Source organism: Haemaphysalis longicornis, unplaced genomic scaffold (genome assembly GCF_048455015.1).
Source record: "Haemaphysalis longicornis isolate Haplotype H1 unplaced genomic scaffold, Haemaphysalis longicornis Haplotype H1 scaffold_5, whole genome shotgun sequence".
Lineage (NCBI taxonomy): Eukaryota > Metazoa > Arthropoda > Arachnida > Ixodida > Ixodidae > Haemaphysalis > Haemaphysalis longicornis.
The window spans coordinates 52,889,567-52,914,665 of record NW_027526385.1 but is presented as its reverse complement, the minus strand read 5'-3'; the positions used below and the strand labels follow the sequence as shown (position 1 = coordinate 52,914,665).

General features: G+C 49.1%; 1 protein-coding gene across 2 annotated transcripts in view; it reads right to left on the bottom strand.

Moving 5' to 3' along the window:
- Positions 1-10,386: 10,386 nt before the first annotated feature.
- Positions 10,387-25,099, bottom strand: part of LOC144138218 (ubiquitin carboxyl-terminal hydrolase 43-like) — a 55,176-nt gene continuing 40,463 nt past the window's right edge. The window contains exons 10-12 of one of the 2 annotated variants that reach the window (XR_013315836.1): positions 22,153-23,318; positions 17,872-17,981; positions 10,387-15,631 (exon numbers count right to left, since the gene is read on the bottom strand). Coding sequence is in view for 1 of the 2 variants with exons in the window: in XM_077670404.1 (XP_077526530.1) it covers positions 15,530-15,631; positions 22,153-23,318 (1,268 nt within the window). In the remaining variant the exon portion in view is untranslated. The remainder of the gene's footprint in view (positions 15,632-17,871; positions 17,982-22,152; positions 23,319-25,099) is intronic. The other variant, XM_077670404.1, reaches the window with a different exon arrangement.

Sequence of the window (25,099 nt, the reverse complement as noted above, 5' to 3'; positions counted from 1 at the left end):
TTCTCGTCAGCTAAGCTACCTCAGCTCATCAAAGTCAGCTACCTCGTTAGCCACGGCGCGAAGCGCTGGAAAACTGATCCGCACGTTGTACGCCAGAATCAATGCAAGTAGCGATCGGAACAAGTAGACAACGAATGCAGGAGCATAAAAGCCGATGGCACGCAACATATTTAACTGCAACAATTTGCACGAAAAGCGGGGCGAAGCAGGATGCGTTAGGCTTACCAAGACTAGCAGCAGCAAGTTCACGAAAAATAGTCAATAAATAATTGCAAACAATCATCCAAACAAGAAAAAACTCCCACCTCCCCTCGCGGGAACCCCTGTGTAGATGCGACGCATAGGCGGAGCGGCGAAGGGACCGCGTTTTATAGCGCGCATTACGTTGAGGGGACTGCGTAAGCCGGTCCCAGTCGATGACGACGTTGGCGTACTTGTAAAGCGGCGTGGACTCTAGGTGTTTGAGCCAAGCGTGCATGTTGCTTCGCCGGAGAGCGGCACACCGATTATATGCGCAGCGCGCCCGAAGGAGAGGAAACCGCGGAAGAGAGAGTACTGCACATGCGCCGGCCCCAGCGCGTCTGCCGCGGCTATGACGCAACGTGCCGCGGCTATGACGCAACACAATCCAACACAATCCACTTTAATTCAATCCAATCCAAGCAAAGCCAAGCCATTTCAATCCAATCGAATCCAATCCAATGCCCCTCGCGAGAGAGTGTTCGCTATCGGAGAGGAGAGGGGGTGAGCGGTGGAGAGCGCAGCTGGCGCGGCGAGGAGAATGGGGGAGGGATGGACAACGCCGCCGACGACGACGACGACGGCGGCAACGACGACGACGCCGGAGGGACAAGGGGAGTGAATGAGATGCTCTGCATCTAAAAAATTGGGCCCATCTCCCCGCGAGGGGGACTCGAGTAAATGCGTCGCATAGGGGGTGGGTGTATTGCGTTAACGTTTAGTGTTTGGGGAGTTGGTGGTAATGAATGCGTTGTATCAGCAGCTTCTTGACGTAGTTTGAATGAGTCAAGGATATAAGGCGCGTTCGTAGCCTCCCATTCTGTGTCGGCTTTGTGGCGCAGTGGGTAGAGCACCATGTACATTGCGTTCCGCCCGCAGGGTCGAGGGATCGAAACCAGGCTCCGGATAGTATTTTTTTTATATAGTGTAGGGGGAGGGGTGCGGACTACGACTACGGACGTCAACGCGGGTGACATCGTGAGTTACTGAAATGCTCTGCATTTAAAAAGTGCAGCGAGGCAGCCGCTGTGCAAGGCGATAAGGACGTAACGTTGCAAAGGCTTGCGGTTGGAGCCACGGCCGGAATCCCACATGGCGCACACACGTTGTCAAACAACGTCCTCGATTGTGCAAAAAAAAGTGACGTCACAGGAAGTCATGTGACGACTTTAGTTTGGCGTCACTTCTGCGGGGCAGGAACCACCGCGAGGGGGCTAGATCTCGTGCCCCGCGCGGGGCACGAGACTTATCCAAAAAAAATGGCTCCGCATGTTTTCGCTCGACGGCGGTGGTTCTCGGCGGGGAATGGAACCTGTTCCTCGGCGCTGTCGTCTGCTAGTCACTCCGCGTAGCTCCGCACGTGTGGATGCGCCGCCAGGCCGGATAATCCGGTCACGTGCTGTTGACGTCACATATCCATCCACCTCCGTGAGAGGGTTTCTCCGCGATAAGGTTCTAGCCACCTTAACCGCGAGCCGCCCCCCTCTCCAGGAGAGAGCGCGCAGCTTTCGTCGCGTTGTCCGCGGTCGAGTTGAGAGGGAACAATTATGCGCGATTTTTCATCGCGCGTAGTTTCGGTGATAGTGAACGAATTTTCACAATTCTTGCGGGAGGAGATTGCTGGGACGATAGACTTTACCTTAAAATACATTCGTAGTAGTCGACGATAAGTGTTGCAGGGTCCCTATTCCTCTCGCGTAACAGTTAGCTAGCATTACGGACATTTTCTTTCTAATCTAAGATTACGCCGATGACATTACAGTCTGGTCAGTACATGCAGATTTGAACAGACAGCAGGCAGTCCTCCAGGCGGCCCTAGACAAAACGGAGCATTGGTGTACCAAGATCGGCTTGACACTTTCGGCTGCAAAGACGACTTTCATGTCGATCACAAATAGGTGGGGCCGGCGTCGTCTTTCCCAGACGCCCCTCACCTTGGGATTAAACCGCAATGCCCTCAATCCCGCGTCGTCAATGCGAGTGCTTAGTGTTGAAATATACACCTCTGGGTCCGCGGCTCCATGGATCCGCTGCGTGCGTGGTAAAGCGTCCAAGACACTTCATCTCTTCCGACGGATCTCCCAAAAGAGCGGCGGTGCCTGTAGTCGCATGGCACGCAACCTAGTTCGATCTATCTTGCAACGCCGGCTGATATACCAAGCTCAGCTTCAGCATCTCACACGAGGAGACTGGGGCCTATATACTGGAAAGTGTAAACTGAGAGGCTATGCGAGTTATCACAGGCCTGCCTCGCCTGACCCCTATTCCGACGCTACAAGCGGCGGCCCAGCTGAACACCCTTGAAGAGCTTGTTGAACAGCGGAGGAGGGCACTTCGCCTAAAAATTCAAACAGTTCCCGTTGCTGCGGCATTGGCTCACTACTTTGATTGCAAGTCACCTGTTATATTACAAAAATCGCCTGACCTTTCCCCTTGGAGCCGAAGCCAATCCACAGACAACCGGCCACTGACCCGGATACGATGTTTTCATAGTCAGTCACTGCAGCCCAACCCTTTTCCCTCGGAGTCGGATGGCACAGCCGATGCAATGCAAGTGTACGTCGACGCAGGAATGGCTCAAAATCTCCTGCACACCAGCCTTGTGTGCGCCACTCATCCAGAAGTGCAGCAGACCTGCTCATACCTCACCGAGGCACCTCTTCCTTCAATCATGGCAGAACTTCTGGCGATCCGAGATGGGTTATCCTCATTAGAGCCTCGATTACGCATAAACCCGCCGTCGTGCCTTCACCTGCACAGACTCCACACAGGCAGTACGGGAACTCCAACGCGTACGTCGCCAAGTCGCTCGACTTGACCTGCGATGTGCATCGCATTGTGAACTCTTTTCCGTGCCCCGTGCGAGTTCTGTGGAACAGACGGAATAGACGTTCGACACCTGCCCACACTGACGCTGACGCGGCCTGCCATCCCCAGAGGGTGACTAGGCCTCTACCCCTGCTCCAATTGTCGCACAGTGACACCCTCATCATTATCAAGGAGTCTCTCCGGCGCTCCACGCGTGCCCTTCTTACCCCGCGTGGGCCGGACCTTCCTGGCGGTTTAACCCGCCGCGAGGAGGTGGCGCTTCGGAGAATCCGCGTGGGCGCAGCTCTGACCCCGGCCATAAAGGCCTCATGGAGGACGCAAGTTACCCTAGAAACATGCCCCTTCTGTAAAGCCCCTGCCAGTGAAGAGACCCTGGACCACCTCCTGGGGACATGCTCGGGCCTCCAGGCAGCACGAGTTCGTCACATGAGGGCCCTTGGGTACCACCCAGGACGACCACTGACCTCCGCCGCTGGACGCACGGTCCCCAATACCGGCCCCTCCTGGACTTCATTGTGGAGACGGGACTGCTGGACTACATTTAGATTATGCCAAAGGGCGTACTTGCGTAATAAAAAAAAGACAACACTTGCTTGGAACGAAGGACGCGTCATATATCATACGGCACCCCTAGTTCGTTCGTCGTCGTGTCGTCGTGCGCATGCGCTCTCTACCGTAGAAGGGACGTGACTTGAATGTAGAAGCTGCTGTAGGTTTACGATCATAGCCCGGCTGCGGACAGTTCGCCCGGCCGAGGAAGAGGCCGCGCTTCGAGAGGATCAGCGTGCAGAGCCGATAAGTCGCGCTTGTGTACGAAAACGCCGACCAAAACGACTAGTTCACTCTGGCCTTGCTCAACATAAGGTCACTGAAATGCCATGCCGCCGACGTCAACCACGACACCCCACGATACCCCTGTCACACGGGCACTTTCAATCGCGATTGAGTCGATCCGGATCGAGCTCAATCCGGATCGGGCGCATGCTACACGGCAGTTTCAATCGCGATCGAGCTCGATCCCGCTCGAACTCAATCCTGGTTTCTCAAGCGGGATCGAGGCTTCCAAGCGCGATCGAACGAAAGCGGCGATACTCTCGTCCCCGCTCAGTAGTGACACAGAAGGTGAAAACTTCAACAAACGCCACAAACTGTGTCAAATAACTTGACCCAAATAAGCGTGAGGTAATATTTACATAGTTACGCATACCTACGACCGCGAGAAGTTACTAGACGTCGGCCGCAAGTACAACGTTAGCGCCATCTAGCGTACACGAGTGCAACCGGTGCAACTTTTCGATCGCGATTGAAACGGGCCGTGTAGCAGCGGCAGTGCGTCGAGCGCGCCCGAAAACTAGATCGCGATTCACTTCAATCGCGATTGAAAGTGCCCGTGCGACAGGGGTATTAAACTCAACCTTGTATCCGTCGATGATCACCTACAACAGCTTCGCCATTCAAGTCTTGCGCATCAGTGCAAAAGCCTCCCTGAATGTTTTCCCCTTGTTCGTCTATTTTTTTTTTTTTTTCATATGCGGCGGTTGTCTTTTAATTGTTTTCTGTTGTGCTTAATTTATAAGGTTAGATCAGTGGTTCTCAGCCATTACTGACCTTTTGTGCTCGCGAAAGTGATGGGGGACCCCGTGATGGAGCATATGTTGGTCGGTGACATAATGTCAAATTATTTGCACTTTCAGCTTACGTCGCCCACACACTTATCTAATGCCCGCCTTTTCTGCTTGACGTTAACGACGACGCACATCATAATGCACAACGATGCACGACACTTTGCTCTTGAATCTAAAATTCTTCTAAACACCTACATGCTGCCTTTTAGATGTAACGCTGAGAGGAGCATCTCTTGCTGGCGGCCCTGTCCTTCCTGCGTCGTCGTCGTCGTCCGCGTCCACACAGCTGCGTCTCTCCTCCGCTCTCCTCTCTCCGATAGCGAACCCTCTCGCCCAACATCTGCGGGCGTGTGGCGCAGCGCACTCTCACTCTGCCGGTGGGCGGCGCTTCGCGCGGCGCAAGCGGGCTGTGCGCATGTGCAGCGCCCTCTCTCTCCGCGGTCTCCTCTTCTTCGGGCGCGCTGCGCGCTCCGGCCGGTCTCAAAGTCGACGGTCGTCCGCGCTACGCTTGCTCTCTCTCTCGCTCTCTCTCTCTCTCTCTCTCTCTCTCTCTCTCTCTCGCATTACCCGACGACCCGACGATTGCTCACGCAATTCGAGTAATCGACCCAACGGAAACGCACAATGGAACCCCCTTCAGCGTCGCATCACACGAGGGTTCCCGCGAGGGGAGGTGGGCGTAATTTTCTGTGTCTTTTTTCTTCTCATAGCTGGCGTGTTGTGCAAAAAGCAGATGTTAAAATGCATGCTACGCGGAGAAACTACACGCACATGTAATGCGGCGAAGCCACCTGTTCGCATTGCAATCAAGTGCTGGCAAAAATCGAGAAAAGAATGGCGGGGGGAAAAGTTCTGAGGGAGGCTTCGCGGACCCCAGAAATGGTCTCGCAGACCCCCTGGGGTCCGCAGACACCCATTTGAGAACACCTGGGTTAGATTATTGTTTTTTTCGTTTCTTTATTATTTATTTCCAACCTCTCAACCCATTAGTGCATTTGCCTTCCCGTCTCGTAACGAGGCGTATAAAGCGAGATAGAATGGACTTTGCACGCTATGAGCGCCTAAATTCGTTGTTTGGCTTTTCCGCTTCAAAAATAACCCATTTAGATAAAATAGTTGTAAAATTTCTTTGTGGCCTTTTTTCCTTGTAGGTGTTGCGCACTGCGTCCCTGCGTGCCACACAACCTTCTGTAGCGAAAGCTACAGTACGCTACCTCGGGCAGTCTTCGCGGGGTGACCAGTTTTGACCTTGCGAGCTAGAGGTCAAACCACACCCCCTTCCGCAAGCGCCCGGATTGGAGCAGTGCCCGATGGCGAGGAGAGATAGGCGAGGAGGGAACGGAGAAGAGCGTGGGACCCGTGCCGCCACCTGGCGGAGGAAGGCAAGGACGCCGCCGCCACAGCGATAAGTGCGCGCGCCAAAGAAGGGGCTGCCGAGCTGTGTGCGATGGTGTAGGACGAACATCCAGCCATGGTAGCTCGTACAGCGGCGACGCTTAAACAACGCCGTGAGGCGAAAAATAGGAAACACGCTACTGTTGCGTCCAGCTTCGCTACCTTCAAGTCTTACGTGTTAGCTGATGATGATAATTTTCTGGCAACGCTCCACGAAGGGAATAAAAATTTAATTAGCTCCGGTGCTAAGTTTTGTAAGGGCCTTATCACATTGGTGGTGCAGTCCTCACTTTCTGTCTTCGTTTCCTGGACAGCGAAGATGTCGATTTCTTTTTCAAGCATGATCCTCTTCAATCGGCACTGTTATCACCTTTCTCCAAGGCCCGGTACGTTTAGGGTGGCGAGACCAAGCGGTTTTTCTAAAACTGCCATATACCATAGTTAAGATTGCACCGCAAACAATAAGCCAAAGACAACACAAAAAAAAACAGTAAACTACAACAACAACAAAAAAATGGCTGCGGCTTAGCTGAGCTAACCTTGGATATGCAAAGCAAAAGCTTGGCTTAGTCTGAGTCTGGTTTCGTTGGAAAAACCTTTGATGTAGGTAGCTCCAGTGCCGACCACAGCTCAACGAACGTTCGGTCCCGTGCAATGCTCACAGTAGGAGGGGCCCGCCTCGCTTACATTCGCGGCGAACGCAGTGTTCCTTTTCGTTGGGCGCAAGATGAGCCACGTAGCCCGAAACGACCCAGTGGCGCATGCGTGGGAGGCGGCGGGGTTGGTCGGCTGCCGATCAGCTGAGCACCCGCAACCACGCGCCGCTCAGCTGATCCTTTGAGCAGAACGACTAAAAATGGGGCCTTGTGCGCAGCGCCGAAAGCGGGCCCGGCGAATCACGCGATGCGCTTCGAGGGGTGTGTCTGAGGTCAAAAGGTGAATTTGCGCATCCGCGGCCAAACTGCTGGACGAGAGTAGTAAAGCTTGGCTTTAAAAGAAAAACAAAACGATCCTATGACTGCGAAGCGGCGAGGGAACCTGGCGGTTCGGTGCTCTCTGAAGGCGGCTGACGTCGGGCCTGTCACACAATTACCTGTTGGAACCTCACCTTTAATTGTCCTTTGCGGCTTCTGCAGCCTCTTCGGTGTCCATGACGAACTCCACCGTCTTCTCGTCTCCGACCGAACAGGCGACGTCCACGTAGGTCTGCACGCACTGGCTTTCGTCGGGGCCGAAACAACGACAGAGAGCACAGCGACACTCGTGTCGAATGTGTCCGCTACGGCGACAGTCGAGGAAAAGGGGCGCAAGCCCTGGCACCACGACCAGGGCTTGCTAGCCGTGGCGACGCACACCTGGTGGGGGATGTCATCTACGGTGACGCCAGACTTGAGCCGCGGGGTGACCAGGCGCGTGGTCGAGGGCTGTGCAGAGCTGCCCGGCACACGCCATCGGTCTCAGGTAACTTCCGTGACCCTGCTGTAACCCCACAGTGCGCTTCTCACTTATTCGTCGGGGTCGTTGTGGAGCACCCATGGTCACCAGTGGGGTTTAAATGGGATGTCCAAGTGGCGGGGATCGATTACGAGGCACTGACGGTCCTTGACCTGAAGTTAGCCGGCGGCGCATCAGGCTTCTTCACTCCTTGGGGGCGTTAACCACCCGCAAATGGTTTACGCCCCAAAGAAAAGCTCTGGAAACAACTCCAGACGAATCAAAGTGTCACGAAATTCCTCGACCTTGCACTACTATTGCGGCAGTATGACTTGATATTTCTCGGCGTTATCAGACCTGTTACGCAAGCCGATGGGCCCGCCAAAACCACTCCTTGGAAGGAGCGCGCCATTCTGCGTCCGCATTATGCGCAGTAGCCGGAAGGAGAATCGCGCAATTCCGGTATGGTCGAAGCAGTTGAGATTTATAGAGGGATTTATATAGACGCCGTTATAAACCGATTGTGCAACATGTGAAAGAGGCATCGGTGGTGGCGAGAGGAAGACGGGTCGGCGCGGTGGCGTGGTAGAAGCGGTGCCGAGTAAAGCGGCTTCATTGGAATGCAAACAGTGGCGGGGGAGGGGGTAGCCATATACAGTTTCGCTGTATTATTAGTTATTTTAGCTGCACACAATCACCCGATTAAGTGATATAGCAGTTGCCCCGCCATGTTTCCTGGCGATGGCTTAGGTACGCGGCCACCAATCGCACACAGAAGATTCTGTGACGCCATAGACGTTGCCACAAAGTGGCTAGAGAGTCTTCAATGCTTATCCGTTTTCCACAGATCTATTATTTGTTTGAAGTTGGCGGTAAAATTAGCATGCTTGCGTACAGCTGCAACATGACCTGTAGCTGTTTCCATTGAGTGTGCCACTGCAATCTGCTGCTTTCAATGCTTAGTAATTACGTAAGCTTCTCTTCACGGCAAACTATTTTTAACCCCAAACAATTTTTTATTGTTATGTCATGTTTCAGAATATTCGTGTTTATTCATGTATAACACCCCCCCTATCCTGACAACAATGCCGTAGAGGTAATGGGGGTATTTTAGTAATAAAATAAATAAATAAATAAAAATTAAAGGCGTTCCAGTCAACGTTAAAACTGAAAGTGACTTTCCATAATAGGCTGTAGCGCCGTTCGCTCACTACTGCCACCCAATGCAATTCAAATTTCCCGCCTCCGCAGTGCTCACGCGCCCCCCGACTGAAACAACGCCAGAAGGAGTTCTGTTCTTTTTGTGCTTGCTTTTCCTCCCGCATGTGCCGGCGTTGCACTGCCACTTTTTTTCGCTTACCATCGCAAAAACCAACCCAACGAGCGTTCCTAACTAAATGATCGCAGGTGCTGCCGGTTAATTATGTATACTTCCCGTCAAATGTACCCACAGTTTTCTTTGCGCTAAACAACGGGCAGATGTATGACAAGCCCCAGTAGTTCATGAGTTTCGGACGCATATGACTATATAAACCGCTCGACTTTCAAAGCCTCTGGGTTATGCTGCAACGACAGCTGCTACGACGGAACGCCATGTGGCTCTACTTAGGTCCAGCGAGCAGGCCACGATAACAAGGTGAGCACCTAAAGTGCTCTGCACTTAATAAATGAGGCCGCAATGTCTGCATTGCAGCCAGATGAGCGAGGTGACCACGCAGAGAGCTTAGCACTGGGCATATCGACACAGACGGAGTATAGAAGCAGGCATCAAGCCTGCCTAAAGAGAAAGAGAGTGCTAGCGAGATGAAAGACAATTTTATGCCAGCGAATCGATGACAATCTCCCACCTCACCGCATGCAAATTAAAATGAATCCTCAAATACCTTAACTTGCCACTCAAACTGGAAACCGAAACAAAATATTTTCAGTTTCGCTCCTGAACAAAATTAAATAATGTTACGTTTTTATATTCATTCTGCCCAAAAATATCATTTCTTTCGTTTTTCAGTTCGGTAGCTCGGTGTAAGCCATCCATCTCCATCTGCAGTTGAAGAGTATCAAGCAGTGTTGCTTCTTTTGCCTTCATTATGTGGTTCAGTGATGTCTACGCGGCATTGTCTTTTCACCTCAGCCCTGGTGTCTGTACTTGTTCTTTTGTCAGGCCTCCAAACTCACTCTTTTCTCGCTTCGGCAGTTTTTGCAATGTACCTTTGTACTGATCAAATATTTGAGCATGGTAACACATTCAAGCCATGATTAAGAATTACTGCTTAACGTTACGCTCTCACCACATTTTAATTTTGCTAGAATTTTGGGGATTTTACGATCCATAGCTTCAACTGGGCTACGAGGCGTACCGTAGTGAAGGGTTCCAGGTAATTTTGATCACCTGGGGATCTTTAGCGTGCACCTGCATCTCAACCCTTGGACGTTGTTTTTTGCCTTCACCAAAAACAAAGCTGCCGCGGCCGGGATTGCACCCGCATCTTTGGGCTCAGCAGCACAACGCCTTAGTCACCCAGCCAGCGTGGCGGGTAATTTTGATTTCCTATGCTTCATTTCATGAACATAAACACATTGTTAATGGCAAATATCTGAAGAGAAATCAGGGTTAACGTGATTTGTATCATTCCTGTTTGGTGGAAGGAGAACGGTACAGGAGGGTAAAAATATTAGGAGATACACATGAAAACAAAGGACACTACATGTATGCTAGTTCTTGCACATTCATTAACGTTAGCATTATTTATGCACTGTCTTCACACATAATGTTTAGAACCTGTAGCAAGCTGGCTGCTAACAGCAGTGATTTCATCCGGCAGAACACTTGGCAGCATGCAAAGCAGACAAAAAACACATTGAGAAAAACTTTAGAGACGTGCCTTTATTACTGCTCTACGTCTGGTTCCACTCTAAATATATGCCTCGACCTCGAGGCTCTAAAAATCAAATAATTAATCACCCACCGAATCACAATGCCAAAGGCCACAGACAAAACAACATACAAAACTCTCCTCTCTTGCCGACAGAATCATAAGGGGACGAACAATGCATCACACTTCAACTGCCATTCACGTGCTTGCAGAAACAACAGTGCCCCACGCACCACGAAAACCAATACCTTGTAATTCCAGCGCACGTTTACGATACAAACATTCCAAACATCAAAGGTTTAGAACGAATGACTGCACAATAGCTTCTCGAGGTAAATTTCAACATCGCTTTAACAGGAATTAATTTTTCGTCAAACCAAACCTGAATTTCGGATGCGTAGATCAGTTTTGGAACAAGCTGCACAATGTTCATTCACACCCACACGCTGCCAAAACTGTCTGCGGTGCGGAATCTTATCCGTAACGCGACAATAACATTCGTCTCCAAAGGCTCAAAATGCGCGGACGAATTTAATGCAAAACATCAGCAAGAGCGCGGTGTGTGCTCGATGATACGGGGCCAAGGTAATGGCTTAGCTAGAAGCACATCACAAAAAAATTTGACTGCCACTCCATTGTGTAATTACCCCCCTTGTCCCCAAAACGGCAGACAGAATCCTTCACTAGCTGCTCACCAAGCCTTTTATTTGCCAACCAAACCACTGATCTTGCAAACACAGCTCAACAACGATCGTACCTCAATCGAAAAAGAAAAAGACATCGAGTGATCACACTTTCGTGGCCTGCCGTCCTGTGCACTAATGCACAAAAACTGGAGAAAGGGAGGAAAAAAAAAGATAAAAACAAACCTCAAACTCCAGAGAAGTCAACACACAACAACTAAAAACACGTGCATACCTATGCGCATAGACTATATAACAAATAAAACAGGCCTCTCTTATGTACACTCTACATGTGAACGAAACAACGTGTGGTTAAAAAGATTTGAAGCACTTTGTTCTAGAACAGCACGAGTACAAGCCGTGCTAAGAAGCAACGCAAACACAACAAACCCGGTCCACCCCAGATCTACAGTTCAGTGCCTCGTGAACTTGCAAAAAGAAAAACCCAGTACAGATCAGTCAACAAATTTCTTCTTGCTGCATGTCCTGTGCAGCAAAAAACAATTTTCGACTCCTTCGTTTGCCCTCCCCGTCCAAAGTTCCCCGCTCCGCAGAATAATATGAAATCGGTAAAAAAAAAGGCAGGAAAGAATTAGGTCATTAAACAAATATTGTACCGATAGTTTGTTATCACAGACAGCTGCCTGAAATCAGCCCTGACTACTGCTCCTGCCTTTACCACTAAGCCTAACGCACGAAGTTGCAACAACAAAGAAAATGCACACAATCTGACCTACGTCATAACTGAAAAGACAAGCCAAGACAGCTTAAAGTTACCTGCTTAACAACTTTAAAGCAGAAATGGAGGAAACACTCAACAGTCTGAATGAAGGAAAAACAATTGGGTGAAACGATCACGTAGAAATGAGGTTTTTGTGCGTGCTTCCTTAAAGGTGCAAGCCTGCCAAAAAAAGTGCTTTCAGTAGTCTTAACTCATGTAGGGCCAAAAAGTTGGTAAGGACATAAAGGGAGGTTCAACTGTTTGAGACAACAGAGGAGAAGAAAGAAAACAACAAAAAAGAACTGTATTGACACTCACACTGCCATATGGGGAGGCTTAATACACTCCTTGGTGTTCTTTTTTAATTATTCTTTAGTCGGAAACCCTGCCCAGAAAAAAAAACAAGGGGGGCTGGGTTATCATTTTAACTCCGAAACTCGTCGCACAACACGTGGGCCCGTTTGGGAAGACAATGATATTTAGTCCCAGAGGGTGTAAAAAACGTCACCGAAACAAATTAGTAGGCCCTTGGGGAGTAAAAACACCTTTCAGGGAGTCAACTTAGCATCCCGGTTAGTTCCTCAAAAGATGTATTCAACCGACTCTTGAAAAAGTTGTAACATAGCAAGTGGCCCTTTTTAGGAAGACAATAGTAATGTCCCAGAGGGTGCAAAAACATGCACCCAAACACATCAGGAGATCACACTTTGGGGAGTCAACTTCAAATTCCAGTTGACTCTCCAAAGGGTGTAACCAGTCGACTCCCCAAAGGGTGTAAGCAGTTGACTCCCCAAAAGGTGTAAGCTCTGCCATATAAGCTGCATTCAAGCACAGGGAAAGCACTTGGAACAGGAAAGCTCTGTTTAAAAGCAGTTCCCTCCTTTCCTCGATTCCCACAGTGTATAAAAAGTAGTGAGCCAAAACTTATTGCTAGCAAAGGCATAGTTTTCCTTTTCTTTGTTAAGAATGAAAAAGAAATGCTTAATCTTCTTTCAAGTGTTGATTTCTGCCACACAACCACATGGTGGTTTTGGTCCACTTGTACTGGAGAAGGCTAGCTTGAGTGTTTGTCACGATGACATGAACGTGGCAGAGGCCACATAAAAAAGCAGCTCTCTCTGTTGCTAAAAACAAAATTCCATGTAAGACCACTCTGGATTGGACAGTGTTCTGCTTGTGGAACAGTGTTCCACAAATCTGTTGAGACAGACATCAAGGCGCTGAACACCCAATGTGGATGTTAGTTCACCACCAGCCCATGAGAAAGAGAGGAAAAAAAATTAATCAAATCATGTTCATCTTGCTCAAACCCTGCTTTTAACCACTACAAACAAAAAACTAGAGCTCTTCCTGGGGTGATACAAAAAGGACTTATGAAATGTGTGACTGGTGGTTCTTTTTAAATAACTGCATTTTTTCTCTACACTCTGGGTTAACACTCTTCAAAAGCTCTACAAAAGAGTAAAATCAGGATACTCTTTTGCTGCCAAAATGCTACTTCTTGCAGGCACAATATAACTGTCTCGCTTGGCTATTTCAATGGTTCTCTTTAGCACCTAACTTCTTTTAGACAAGCAACAGAACTCTAAGAGCAGGCGTAACACCAACTGCAGATGTTCAGTGTCTCCAATTAGTGTAGGTTGCATCCCTATGTTAAAGCGCGGCAAAGTTAGCTGAAGCATACATTAGTAAAGTGCGACAAACCACAGGAACGCAAAAACATAATTCCAGAAAGCTCTTGTATCACACTTGCAGTCCTTCAGTCCCACGGGCATAAGAAATAGCCAAGAGCAATACGTCATGTAACCCTTTAAATAAACTAAGCTAACACAGTGGCTCACAACAGTTAACAATACACTAAAAAATATCTCTGAATACGAGGCTCAACGTATGCAACAAATAAGTTTAGGATCTAAAGGATGAAATAAGGAACACAAAAGAAAAAGTTGGAAACGCCGAACCTTGCATTTCAAAGCTACCAGTAATAGGCCATTGGATTTCAATGTAAACAAGTGCATGGGTGTCGAAGCTGCCTATTGTGTGCACAGAATAAATTATTCCTAGCTTCGTTGCGCATTAAGAAACAATTAATGTCTAAGCAACAATCTGTCACATTCCTACATTATTGACAAAGAAAAAAAAGGGAACAAGCTTATTTGCCCGTAAAGATGACTACGCCACACTTTCCTCGAGCTGCCCGGCAGGCAGGCAGAGCTTGCGAGTCCGCTACGTCCACTCTTACGCCACAGGGGATGCTTAACTGTTATTTTGTTAAAAATGCCTAGACAACACTTTTCTGGCAGTGGACTATGCACCGCCGCTCTTGAAATACAGACTGGATGGACTGCGGCGACCGACAGACTTAAATGCAACATCGTGGGCATCGGACTATGTACATCGGAGGATTTCGGAGTTGGCGAAGGACTGTTGACGTTGCATCCAAGCCTGCTCCTGACAGTGACTTGGAAGCATAGAGTTCGGCGTTAGAGTCTGCTGACAGTTGCGGAACACAGACACTAAGATAGCAGTGTTCTTACATTAAACACCGTACGTCGCAAGCGGTACGTGAGCACAAAAGAAAAGGCTACAAGTTGGAGTAGCCGTGGCCAAGAGCGCTGTTGGCCAAAAAGCCAGGGATGCCCCGATACTCATCCTAACTCAGAAGGAGTATCTGCTGCAACAAGAGCACTAAAAAATAGGCTAGACAATATTGTTAACCTGACAAGCTCGGAAACGCCGTAAACTTTTTAACGTCTAAACAAAACACAGGTATACTGAGTAGCTCACAAAATACGCCAAATCCTAGCTATTCTCGCAAGGGAGGGGGTTTCAACCGTAACATGGGGGAAAAAAGCATATTCTCCGTGCCCGTCATGATCTTACGACGATATGAAAGACTTATATAAAAAAGCTACCTGCAACACTGGAATTCCTCTAAGATGATTTGTGCAACACCACGGCAGAAGAGCTCAGCTCTTCACAACAGTGCTTTTATTCCTAAGTGCAGAATGACTAAGGTTCACAAACTCCGATTACTTTGCATCAAAACCAGGTTTCCACTCTCGGTAAACAATGCCAAAACATCCTCTTCCAGCCGTTATTGCTACGAAAATCTAGACCAGTATACTTGACAACTGCAAACAGCAGAACTTCCTCGGTACACAGAAAAAGGGGAGCGGGGGGGGGAGCAACTTCGCATTGACAGACGCGTTTCACAAAGCATTCACAACCTCTTACTATCTTCTGCGCTCCCCCACCACACCGCGCAAATCTGACAACACAGACTATCGAGTTTTCGGCGACAAAAAAATGCAACACGTCTTCGCAACACGCGCTTGAGGGGTGAACAGACAGGTCCTTGTAGCAGTACCGGTGAAGTCGGGTTTCAAGTGGGGGTAAACGAGGGTGTGGGAGGGGGTGGGGGGGTAAACGAGACTAGACAAATATAGCTTCGCAAGCTGCTTACATTACTTCCGGCATCGCCACACAGCACGATTCGTTGCCAAAAGACATCGCCGGCTGCCCGCTTCACAAATTTGACGGCCTGTTTCACCACTGTCCGGTTGGTTTGTCTCGCCGGGAGTGAGGTTTGTCTGCACTGCCAGCGGTAGTCACCCGCAACACACCTGCCAGAACTTTCCGGTTGATGCTGAGATTGCAGACTCGCGAAGCCGGGCACTTTCGTTGGGGGTGAGAACATGCTCGCCGTCACTGCGCAACAGTTGGCAGTCACACGGAGGTGATCGTCCAAAATGCCTCCTTCAGGGTCGGCGGTGTCGTCACATCTTCGGCCACGGTGGCAGAAGCCTTGGATTCCACGACGCCGACATCCTGCAATCAAGAGGTGCAGCTTTAGCAGCAGGAATAGGCAAACAAACTGAAGAAGGCGCTTTTAGAGCGTCGACTTTCAAACCTGACCGAGCACCTACTTTTGCCTTCTTTCCAACTCGAACTCCAGCAAAAAAAGCTAAAAACAAAGCAAAAAAAAAAAAAAAAAATCCCGGGCCACCTTTACTAACGTGAAACGCAAAGTTCCAAGTGTGTAAGTGTATTCTTGGAGCCTTGGCGTTTTTGCCAACGTAGATGAAACCGCTTGGGGGTAGAGCTATACAACTTTGCTGTAAAAGTATCGTGCCTCTGAAGCATGAAGCTCTCTAGCGCAAGGCGTAAACGAGTGTCTTACGAAGTGTTCAAGTGCAAGGCGTAACTGACCGTCCCGGTGTTTTTTTTAGTATGCGTATGTTCTAGTGTGAGGCGTAAACAGAGAGAGAGAGAGAGGAAAGACTTATTGACTAGTAACTGTCTGGTGGCGCCGATGGCGTCATCCGGGCCAGCCCTAGGAGCTTCAGGTCAGGCGTCCGGCGCTCAGCCCCAAGGGGCTCGCGCCGCCTACCCGCTGCCTCTCCAGGGCCTCCCGGACGCACTGGACGACTAATTTCTGGGTGTTGTAGTCTGACGAGGTGATGGCTCTTCGCACTGTTACTGGTAGTTATTTTAGTACCATGACTACCTACATGAGACGACTGTTACGACGACGACACGAGATGCCAACAGCCCGAGCCCCTGAAGGGCTTCGCCCCTAAAAATTAATGGAAGATCAATTGGTGGATTCGTTAAGAATGCGTGCATCTTGTGCATGCGTCTGGTTTAAAAGTATGCAAGGGACATTTCGTGCATGCATCTTGCACACGGTGCCTATCGTGCTTTGCATTCAAAATGTCTCAGCGGTCAGTGGCAAAGGCTGACCGTTGTTGCAATTGCAATTGTTGCCTACCGGTATTGGAATTTCGTCACCATCACCCCCAATCCTTCTTCTTTTTCCACCTACTTGGCTCTGCACTTACATCACACTACATTTTATGTGTGCAAGTGGTGACGGGATGTGTCAAGAAGCTTGACAATGAATGCGCCGGGCAGATGCAGCGGTGCTAGTGCAGCCTATGCAGCTGCTGGCCTGGGGCGCGGATTGTGTCTTCGCACGTGCTATGCTCTGTGTTCTTCTGCCAATGTTTTTCCGAGGATCGACGGAGCAAATTTCCCCAATGTGCCCCATCTGCAGCTCACGCAATAGAACAAGAACATTGTAGACTAACGAGAAAATGTGACTTCATAGGCATGTATTGGGATGACGTTGCCGGAGCACGGGCTAAGAGCAGAGCTATGCCAGAGCACGGGCTAAGGAAAATGTTGGTATTGCTACCAAAGGCGTGCACACATTAATTAAAGTAAAAATAGCTGGCAGGGGTCAGTCAGACAGGTTCCCATCAGGTCATGTTTCAGCCATAACATGTGAGGAGCAAGTTACTCCGAATCTCTGAGGCATATTTTGAACGCGTGCTGGCCTTGGCATTCGCTTCTCTTGCTTACAGCATCTGTTTCATTAAAAAAAAGGAGAAAAGTGCATTTGACCAGAACAAACACTGGCACGCATCTACAGTCACGAACAGTACTTCTTGAAGCTGTCCTAAGAGATTGTATTAAAAAGAAATTACAGGGGTTTTTAAGTGCCCAAGGTGCGCCTGCGCTAGGGAAAACATCGTAGAGAAGGGCTTCATATTAATATAGACCACCCGGCGATCTTCGCCGCACATCGACGTTCTCTACACACCGACCTTTTTATTTCCCCCCTCCACCCGAAAAACAGCCAGCACGGCCAGGGTTGAACCCACGGCTGTGAGCCCAGCAGCACAATGCCTTAGCCACTGAGCCACCGCAGTGGATCTAAGGCACTGTAGTGTTTCGTCTGCTCAAGAATGGGAGCTTGCAAGAAAGTTGAACGCTGGTTACACAGATTTCTCACAATCGTACAAAAATACATTGCAATTCGAAAAACAAAACACTGCGCTTCGATACACGGCTTCCCACAACAGTGCTGCAAATAAATCCGATACGTCCTTCAAACGGCTACAGGACAAAGAAAAAGCAAGTAAGAAAAGCAAACATACCAAGGAAAGGCCCAAATCATGCTTTAATCTCGCGTTAACGGTCTGCTTTACTGCGCCCCTCAATGAACGAGCGTCATAAGCAGTCGGCCAATGTCGACCTGCTTATACAACACTTTTCAATCTTACCTCCGGGCGTAAGCAGCGTTCAATTTCCGTAAAACCACGGAGCACACTTCTCAGCAAGTTGCCCAGGACGGAAGGACTTGCCCATCGTGCAGTGCCCGCTCCGATCGCGACTGAGAGAGAAAACAGAGACGTGCAGGAAAAGAAGCTGGTGGGGAGGTCCGCACCGGATAAGCCAGAGAAAGAAAAGACAAGAGGAGGAGGAGGAAGTCCCCAGAGGAAGTCGCCAGAGGAAGTAACCGGAAGAGGAAGTGATACCCTTGCCACAGGTACACGAAAAATGACACTACCATATTTTCGCACGTATAACCCGCACCAAGAATGGGAAAATTTCAGTGGCCAAGTAGGGTTGCAGATAATGTGCGGGTTCTTCCTTTATGCAGCCTCAGGGCAATGTGCGTTTTGCCGGGATGCTGCACTGCGCATTGTGCCGTGAAGATGACCTTGTGTACAACAGTGTGGACTGCGGCTCAAGTCATAGCTCTAGCGAGAGCAGTGACACTGAGGGAATTGTGACTTTCTCCTCGCAGTCAGTGTATTCTTCTTTCTAAATAAACGCTTTTTCTGTTTACATAGTATGTGATGTGTTGCTTAAGCAGGAGCTTCGGTGAAGGCAAGCTGTATGAAATTTGTAATACGAAAGTGGGGGTGCGGAATATATGCAGGGGCGGGTTATACGCGCGAAAATAAGTGTTTAAGGCCTTAAGATACCGAATGACTAGGCTTGTGCGAATAGAAATATTTTAGTTCGAAGCGAATTTGACCCAAATAGACCTTGGAGCCGAATACTTTCAAAGCGAATTTGAATAGTTGTAAGCTGTCACTGAGCTTCCTGTAAATGAGACACTCAGGGTCCATGTCTGGCTGGACCTTCACAAAAACCTTCCACATCGGGTTGGCACCCGTGGATGCATGGGCCATGTCACTTGATTGATTGAAGAAACTGATGCACACTGAAGTTCAAGTGCGGAGTGCGATCAGCACCTGTGCACAGCACGTGTGCCACAACAAATTGTTTCATTACCGTTTCACTGTTTGAAACAACGAAATGGGAACCTTGACTACGTTGACGAATGTTCGCGCGTAAGATGACTACGACAACGCTCTGAATGTGTCTTGGCTTGTCTTGGCTCTACACGTAGTCAAGATGTAGGCCTGATGTCAATGGCACTGCGGCTCATCTAGTGAAACAAACTCTCACAGTACTTGAACACAGTTTTGATATTCGTTCACCTTGAATACTTCGAAATATCAAAAATTTTGAATTCGTGTCGAAGCGATTTCTAATACTGTAATATTCATTTGAATAATCGAGGCACTTGAATATTTTCACGAGGCTACGAATTACATTATTTGGGCCGGCCATACTACACGCAAAAACGCAAAGGCATTAAAATGTGTTCGGCATGATGATGATAATGACCAAAAAGAGAAATGCACTCATAGTTTGGATGTTTTCAACGTAGAGAAAAACGTCTTACAAGGGTTAAAAATATTTTTTTTATGAAAGAAAACACGAGAAATAGTGTTTTCTAAAAAATGGTGTGAGCCGTTTCTAAAAGCAACTTCACCAGCTGCCGTCGTCTGCCAGTGGCAGCCAAATGCGAAAAATTCATGCCGACGAGTAAAACGATCTTTTGCCTTTTGTCGCTGCTTTAATGAACTTCGTCTTCTTTCGCCACCTCTTCTTATTTCGAAGTTCTTATTTCGAAGTTCAGCTACGTTTCCACATCAACACTCTGGCGTTGAGAGTTTCGTTGGTTTCATTTGCTGGCCATTGCGTTCGAGAGTAAGCAGATTTAGGGCATTCGTGATGGCGAATGAGTTGTGCGGAACTCCCTAAATCAAAAATGACATTAGAGCGAATGGCATTAAACTTTTGCAAGTAGCAGCAAATTAACGGCATTAAAGCTTAAGGCATTAAGCACTCAATCGGGGAACGAAGCAAACTACGAAGCATGCAGGCGAAGACGAGAGCACACAAATCCAAAACGAAATTAAGATGAGAGGACGAGGAGGCAAAGAAAGCGGCAGGAGAGGCCATAAGGAAACGAACAATGAGTTCAAGACGTGAAAAAAGTAGCGTCAGCGTAAAAGGCAGCAGCGCGCAAGGATGGAAAGACACGGACAACGCAACAAGGACAGAAGCTCCCATTTTTCCATGGTCCGCGCGTTGTACGAAGCGGAAGATGCGTAAAAGGCCAGTCGTCACGCTTTTGGGAGGCACGCGATCGGTGTTCTACTACAACATATGCGTGGAAGCAAGGATAACGTAAAACATACAAAAAAAGAAAAGAGAGGCTAGACTGACTACGCCGCCATGCCATCATATTTATGCGTTGAAGGTACTTTAAGAAAAGAATGAACAAAAAAAAAGAAGACAAACAGGACAGCGGAACAGCTCCATTACAGCCCAGTTCCAAATGCTGTGGAACACCATAGCATCACGAGTCCAGGCACAAAGGGAAGCAAAAGACAAAACGCAAAGTTCGTTTTATAACTGCAGACAGGACGAAAAGCACTCTGACAGCAATACAGTATATGTAAAAGGGGAGCACTATCCTAGCAGACAACCAGACGACTTAAGTCTTTTTGCGTTCCTTGACCCTAGACCATGAACTTGAGAAATGCGATGCCCCGTGGGGCGGACTGAAACTGAAACTGACAAGGCTACTCAAAAGAAAAGAAAAAGTTGTGCTTTTTTTGGGAAGGCAGCCTCAGAAGAGCACTCTCAAATCTCTTAAAAGAGCACCAGTAAAGCATACAAGTGCCTGTTCTTCTATTCGACAGCAACGTTTAAAATTGAAATAAAATGTAGTTTGGGAATTGGCAGTTTGTTTTGGTGCCCTCAAAAGAACAATGGAAACAATGGAACCTTAACATACATTATGTGTTAGTGTTTCAACAAAGCAAACGCAACATCAGGGAAAACGTTTTAGGGCGAAGCATGTGTAGGCTTAGGTGATTCTGTGCTAAACCTGGCTTGCGCAACATTTTGAGCTTGCTTCCACCGACCGAAAATTTACAAGTGCAGTTTGCATGAAATACTGACGTGGCAGTGTTAAACATATTGAGTAGGTCCAAAGTTGAGGAGGACAGTTGTTCGAATGTTGGCACACAAGTTGGGTAAAACTACTGTCTGTCAGCTACTCAAAGGCGAAATGAATTATTTACTGTCACTTGGAATGGGCACGCTTTGAACAAATGGCACGCTGCTTGCAACAGTACAATGGTTGCTTGAAAAATTTACATGAATGTTTACAGTTCTGCAGTGAGCTGCAGTAACACAAACTGCATTCAGAGCAACGCACCATCGTAATTACCCGTGATCCTTAACGACAGACGTGAAGATAAAAAGCAGCGATTGCATTTACTGCAACACTAGGTTTCTCAAAACATTATGGCTGCAACTAACGTCTGTTTTCAGTGATAGTCATAAGAATGCTTAGGGCAGTGTTTAGTCAGTTCGATGCAGAGAGAGTGAGAGTGCTGCCTCTGTGAACACGCATAGCACGACCTTTTTGGTAAGAGAATACGTAGTTGTTAAAAATATGGCCGCGTATCTACTCCTTTCGTTGCAAATGTCGACAAAAGACGATAGTCTTTATCGACTTTTGCCAAGTAAATGCCTCCCTTCTCTTTCCCACTCACCTCTCATGCGGCTCCTCTCCCGTCTCGTTCCTTCCAAGATAACACGCTAAAGGTTTGCTCAAGTAAATTTAAATTTATCGCGTTCCACTGGTCCAAGTAGAGTGCCTCAATTCCAGCGCTGCCGTACGGCAGAGACACACGTGAATTGAGGCGCCCTACTACGTCTATAGAACCATGTCGCCCTACTCCACGAGCGTTCCAAATGGAAAGTGGAACCTATTGAGTGGAACCTTTCGTTAGTGTTGCCATTTGTTTTTTTAAAACGCGGGCAACAGCAGGCGACGATTTTCTGCGGTTGATGTAGTATTTCATTTGCTATCGCAAAAACCAAGTATTCATAAATTTATTAATAAAGGAGCACTGCAAATATCACTTATGTATTGATTTTCTGCCTCATATTTACGCAATGTCTTGTTCTTGTTCAACAATGGTGACAAGTGTGAACACTTCCACCGGACTTACGACGTTTAGGTTTGGCTGTGGGTATATAAGACTACTTACTGCGCAGCTTTTGCTTCACTTTGGCCGGGTGGCTGAATCGAGACACAGACAGACAGACAGACCAAAATTTCTGCGTTAAAGTATCCCAAGAAAGACTATCGTCTCTAAAATGAACTGAAAGCTGCAACTCACCCGTTCAAAGTCAAAGTCGGTGGCTTGACTCCGGACTTGCCTCGACCGGGAAACGCGAGGAGACAGAACACGGCGGCTCAGCGTGTCCGGCGACAACGGTGCAGACACCACACGGTTCAAAGGTTCGCTCTGATAGACCAGTTCACTGCAGGCTGGTGGTGCGAAAAAGTTCTCGCCACCGTTCATTGGCGAGTGACCTCCGCCCTTGGGTCGACGGCTTAACGACATGCGGTCCAAGCTGTCACCTTCCAAAAAGTCGGGCTGCCACTTCACTGACAGCGTGGTGACGTTGTTGTCGGGTCGCTCTGGCTGCGAAAACTTCGCTGCCAAGAGTGCGACCCTACCCGTTCTCGTCGCTGACGTGTCCACGGCCGCGGCCAACTTAGCCGATGTGATGTCGAAGGAAGCCGGCTTCACAGCCGGGGAGCAAGTCAGGAAACTCGGCCGCGGAAGTCCGTCTCCAACCGTACCTGATTTCGTCACCGCCGCCGTCGACCTCGCCGGGGGCGTTGTCATCGTTGCTGTCGACCTCGTCAGAGCTGTTGTCGCCACTGTTGTGGACTTTGTCGGAGTTGTCGTAGCCGTCGATGACCGTGCCGGAGCCGTCGAGAGGTAAGTCGGACGTGGCCGAAAGCTGCTGCCACGATTCATCATCCTCGTCGGTGACGCCTTGGTCGGAGATGTCTTTGTTGGTGGAGGAGGGCTGAGACGGTTGAGCTTCTCCATCGGACCGTCCGCGCGATTCGCTGGCACGCTTTCGACGAAGCCCGGTTTCTCAGAGCCGGTTTCTGGCGAACTCTTTTTCGGAATCTGAAGATCGGGGACCAGTTCACGGAGAGGCGATGCCGGCGACTGCGTCCCCAAGCTGTTGTCGGTACTTCCGCTCGGTGAGCTGGATGGAATGGACCCGCCGCGAACCGGTATGCTGGTGCTTCTCAGGGGGGAACCGCGCAGAAGTTGCTGGTGGCTCCGACTGGTCGGAAGTGGAGTTCGGGTGAACCAGTGGCCCGGCGAACTCGACCGACGGGTGACGCGAGTTGTTGGTGCCTGCCTTCGGTAGAACAACAGGTAGGCGTCGCGAGCAATCAGATCTTCATCAAGGGCCCGGCGGACTCTTGCATCGTCGAAAAGGTACCACTGCTCGTCGACGGGGTTCTTGCAGCAGGCTGCGAAATAAACAAATGACGGACAAAACATGTCAATTCGCAATCACGTGAAAGAATAGAACCCATGAATCTTTTATCTCAAAGGGGATATGAATGATGATGAAGAAAAAATTTGTTGCACATAGTGTTACTCAAGCCAGAAGAGTTTGAAGCTTTCTTTATACAGTGGAATCTCAGTGATAAGAATTTTTAAACTTCCCCGGCCAAAATGCATTGTATGCAATGTAAAAAAATTCGAATGATCCTTACGCATTTATCACTCTGGTGTGGGTGATACGAACACGCACGCCACAAGGAGACGACTGCGGCGTAGTGTGGCCGTGCGGCCTTGGTTGTGCACGGGCACAAAAGCATTAAGCGTGAATCGCATGGAAAGTTTTCTGCTCGCGAAAACGTGCCGCGCACACCACAGGCGCGCTGACGCTGCCGCGGAGCCACCCGCATGCTGCGCGGCAGGCGGCGGCAACATGGCGGCGGCTTCGGCTGCGAAGTGGTGTCGAGAGCTCGAGCGACCGTTTCTGACCGCTCTTTAAGATGCTACTTAAGGAACAAATGAAGTTGCCTGTACAGTGAAGAAGCTGATAATGTGGGCGAAAACGAGCATCGCCCGCGTGGCTAGGGAAAGCGCCAATCAAATATCTGCCACCGTCATATGCCTAAACACCTCCGGCGAGGCCAGCGGGCTGTCCGGAGCGGTTTCAAACTGCCGCCATGAAGAGCGTGCCTCGGCAGGCTCCTCCCACGCGCGTAATTCTCTGAGCAAGGTAGAATCTGACACGGGGGCGAAATCGTCGACGCGGGCGTAAAAATGCTATGTCAACGCGCACCAATCGCTGCAAAAACGCTCGAGTTCGTGTGCGCGCATCGCGTCAACGATGAGCGCGCATTCTTTTGACGCCCGCATTGACGATTCAGTCCGCCCCCCCGGCGCCAACCTCTGCCTCGGTTGTCGCGAACGGCAGTGGGAGGAGCCTCACGACTTGCGCCAATGGGGAGACGTGTGCCTCATGGCGGCAATTTCGAAGCGCTCGCAGCAGCTGACTGGGCCAACTCCGCGGCAGATATTTGGCACGGATGACATTTTATAGTGAAGTTTTCTCCCACACTGTCAGCGCCTTCCCCATATGAGCAATTTAGTTTACACATTGAGCTGCATTTTAACAAAAGGTTTAACAAAGACATTTTATTGAGCAATTGTGCCGATCGCCACACACACAATGAACGCACGTGTGCTGTTCAGTGGTAGCCGGCTAGCATAGCGCAAACCAAAACCGCTTGACACAAGTCACCATGTGTCGCCCCCTGGTGGTGTCGCTGCAAGGCTGCCTCCGCGGCCGCCTACTTCATGGTCTTCTTGTAAACAAACATGGCGGCGGCGATGCAAGCGCGCTGTGGCAAAAACTTACGCAATTCGGATCCGCAAAAGATGCATTTGAGCACTTTTTTGACAGTGTTAGCCTCAAATGGGTGGATAAAATGCCGACCGGACTTGCAGCGAATTTCACTAATGCGGGATCACTTTCCAAGAAAATTTCGTTGCCGTGAGGTATGAAATACAAGGGCTTCTATGGATGCTCACCGGGGGACCCGAAAATTTTCCTTGTCGCGGGAATTTCAAACTAATGGGATTTCATTATCACAGGGTTTGACTGTAGTTTTTCTGCATTCCCAAAAATCCCTCCAGAGACACTGTGACAACTAAAGCAGGCATTCCACTCTATTATTTCAGCGCCACCAATGGCACCTTCAACTTTCAAGAACACAATGGGGAAGCTGCTGCC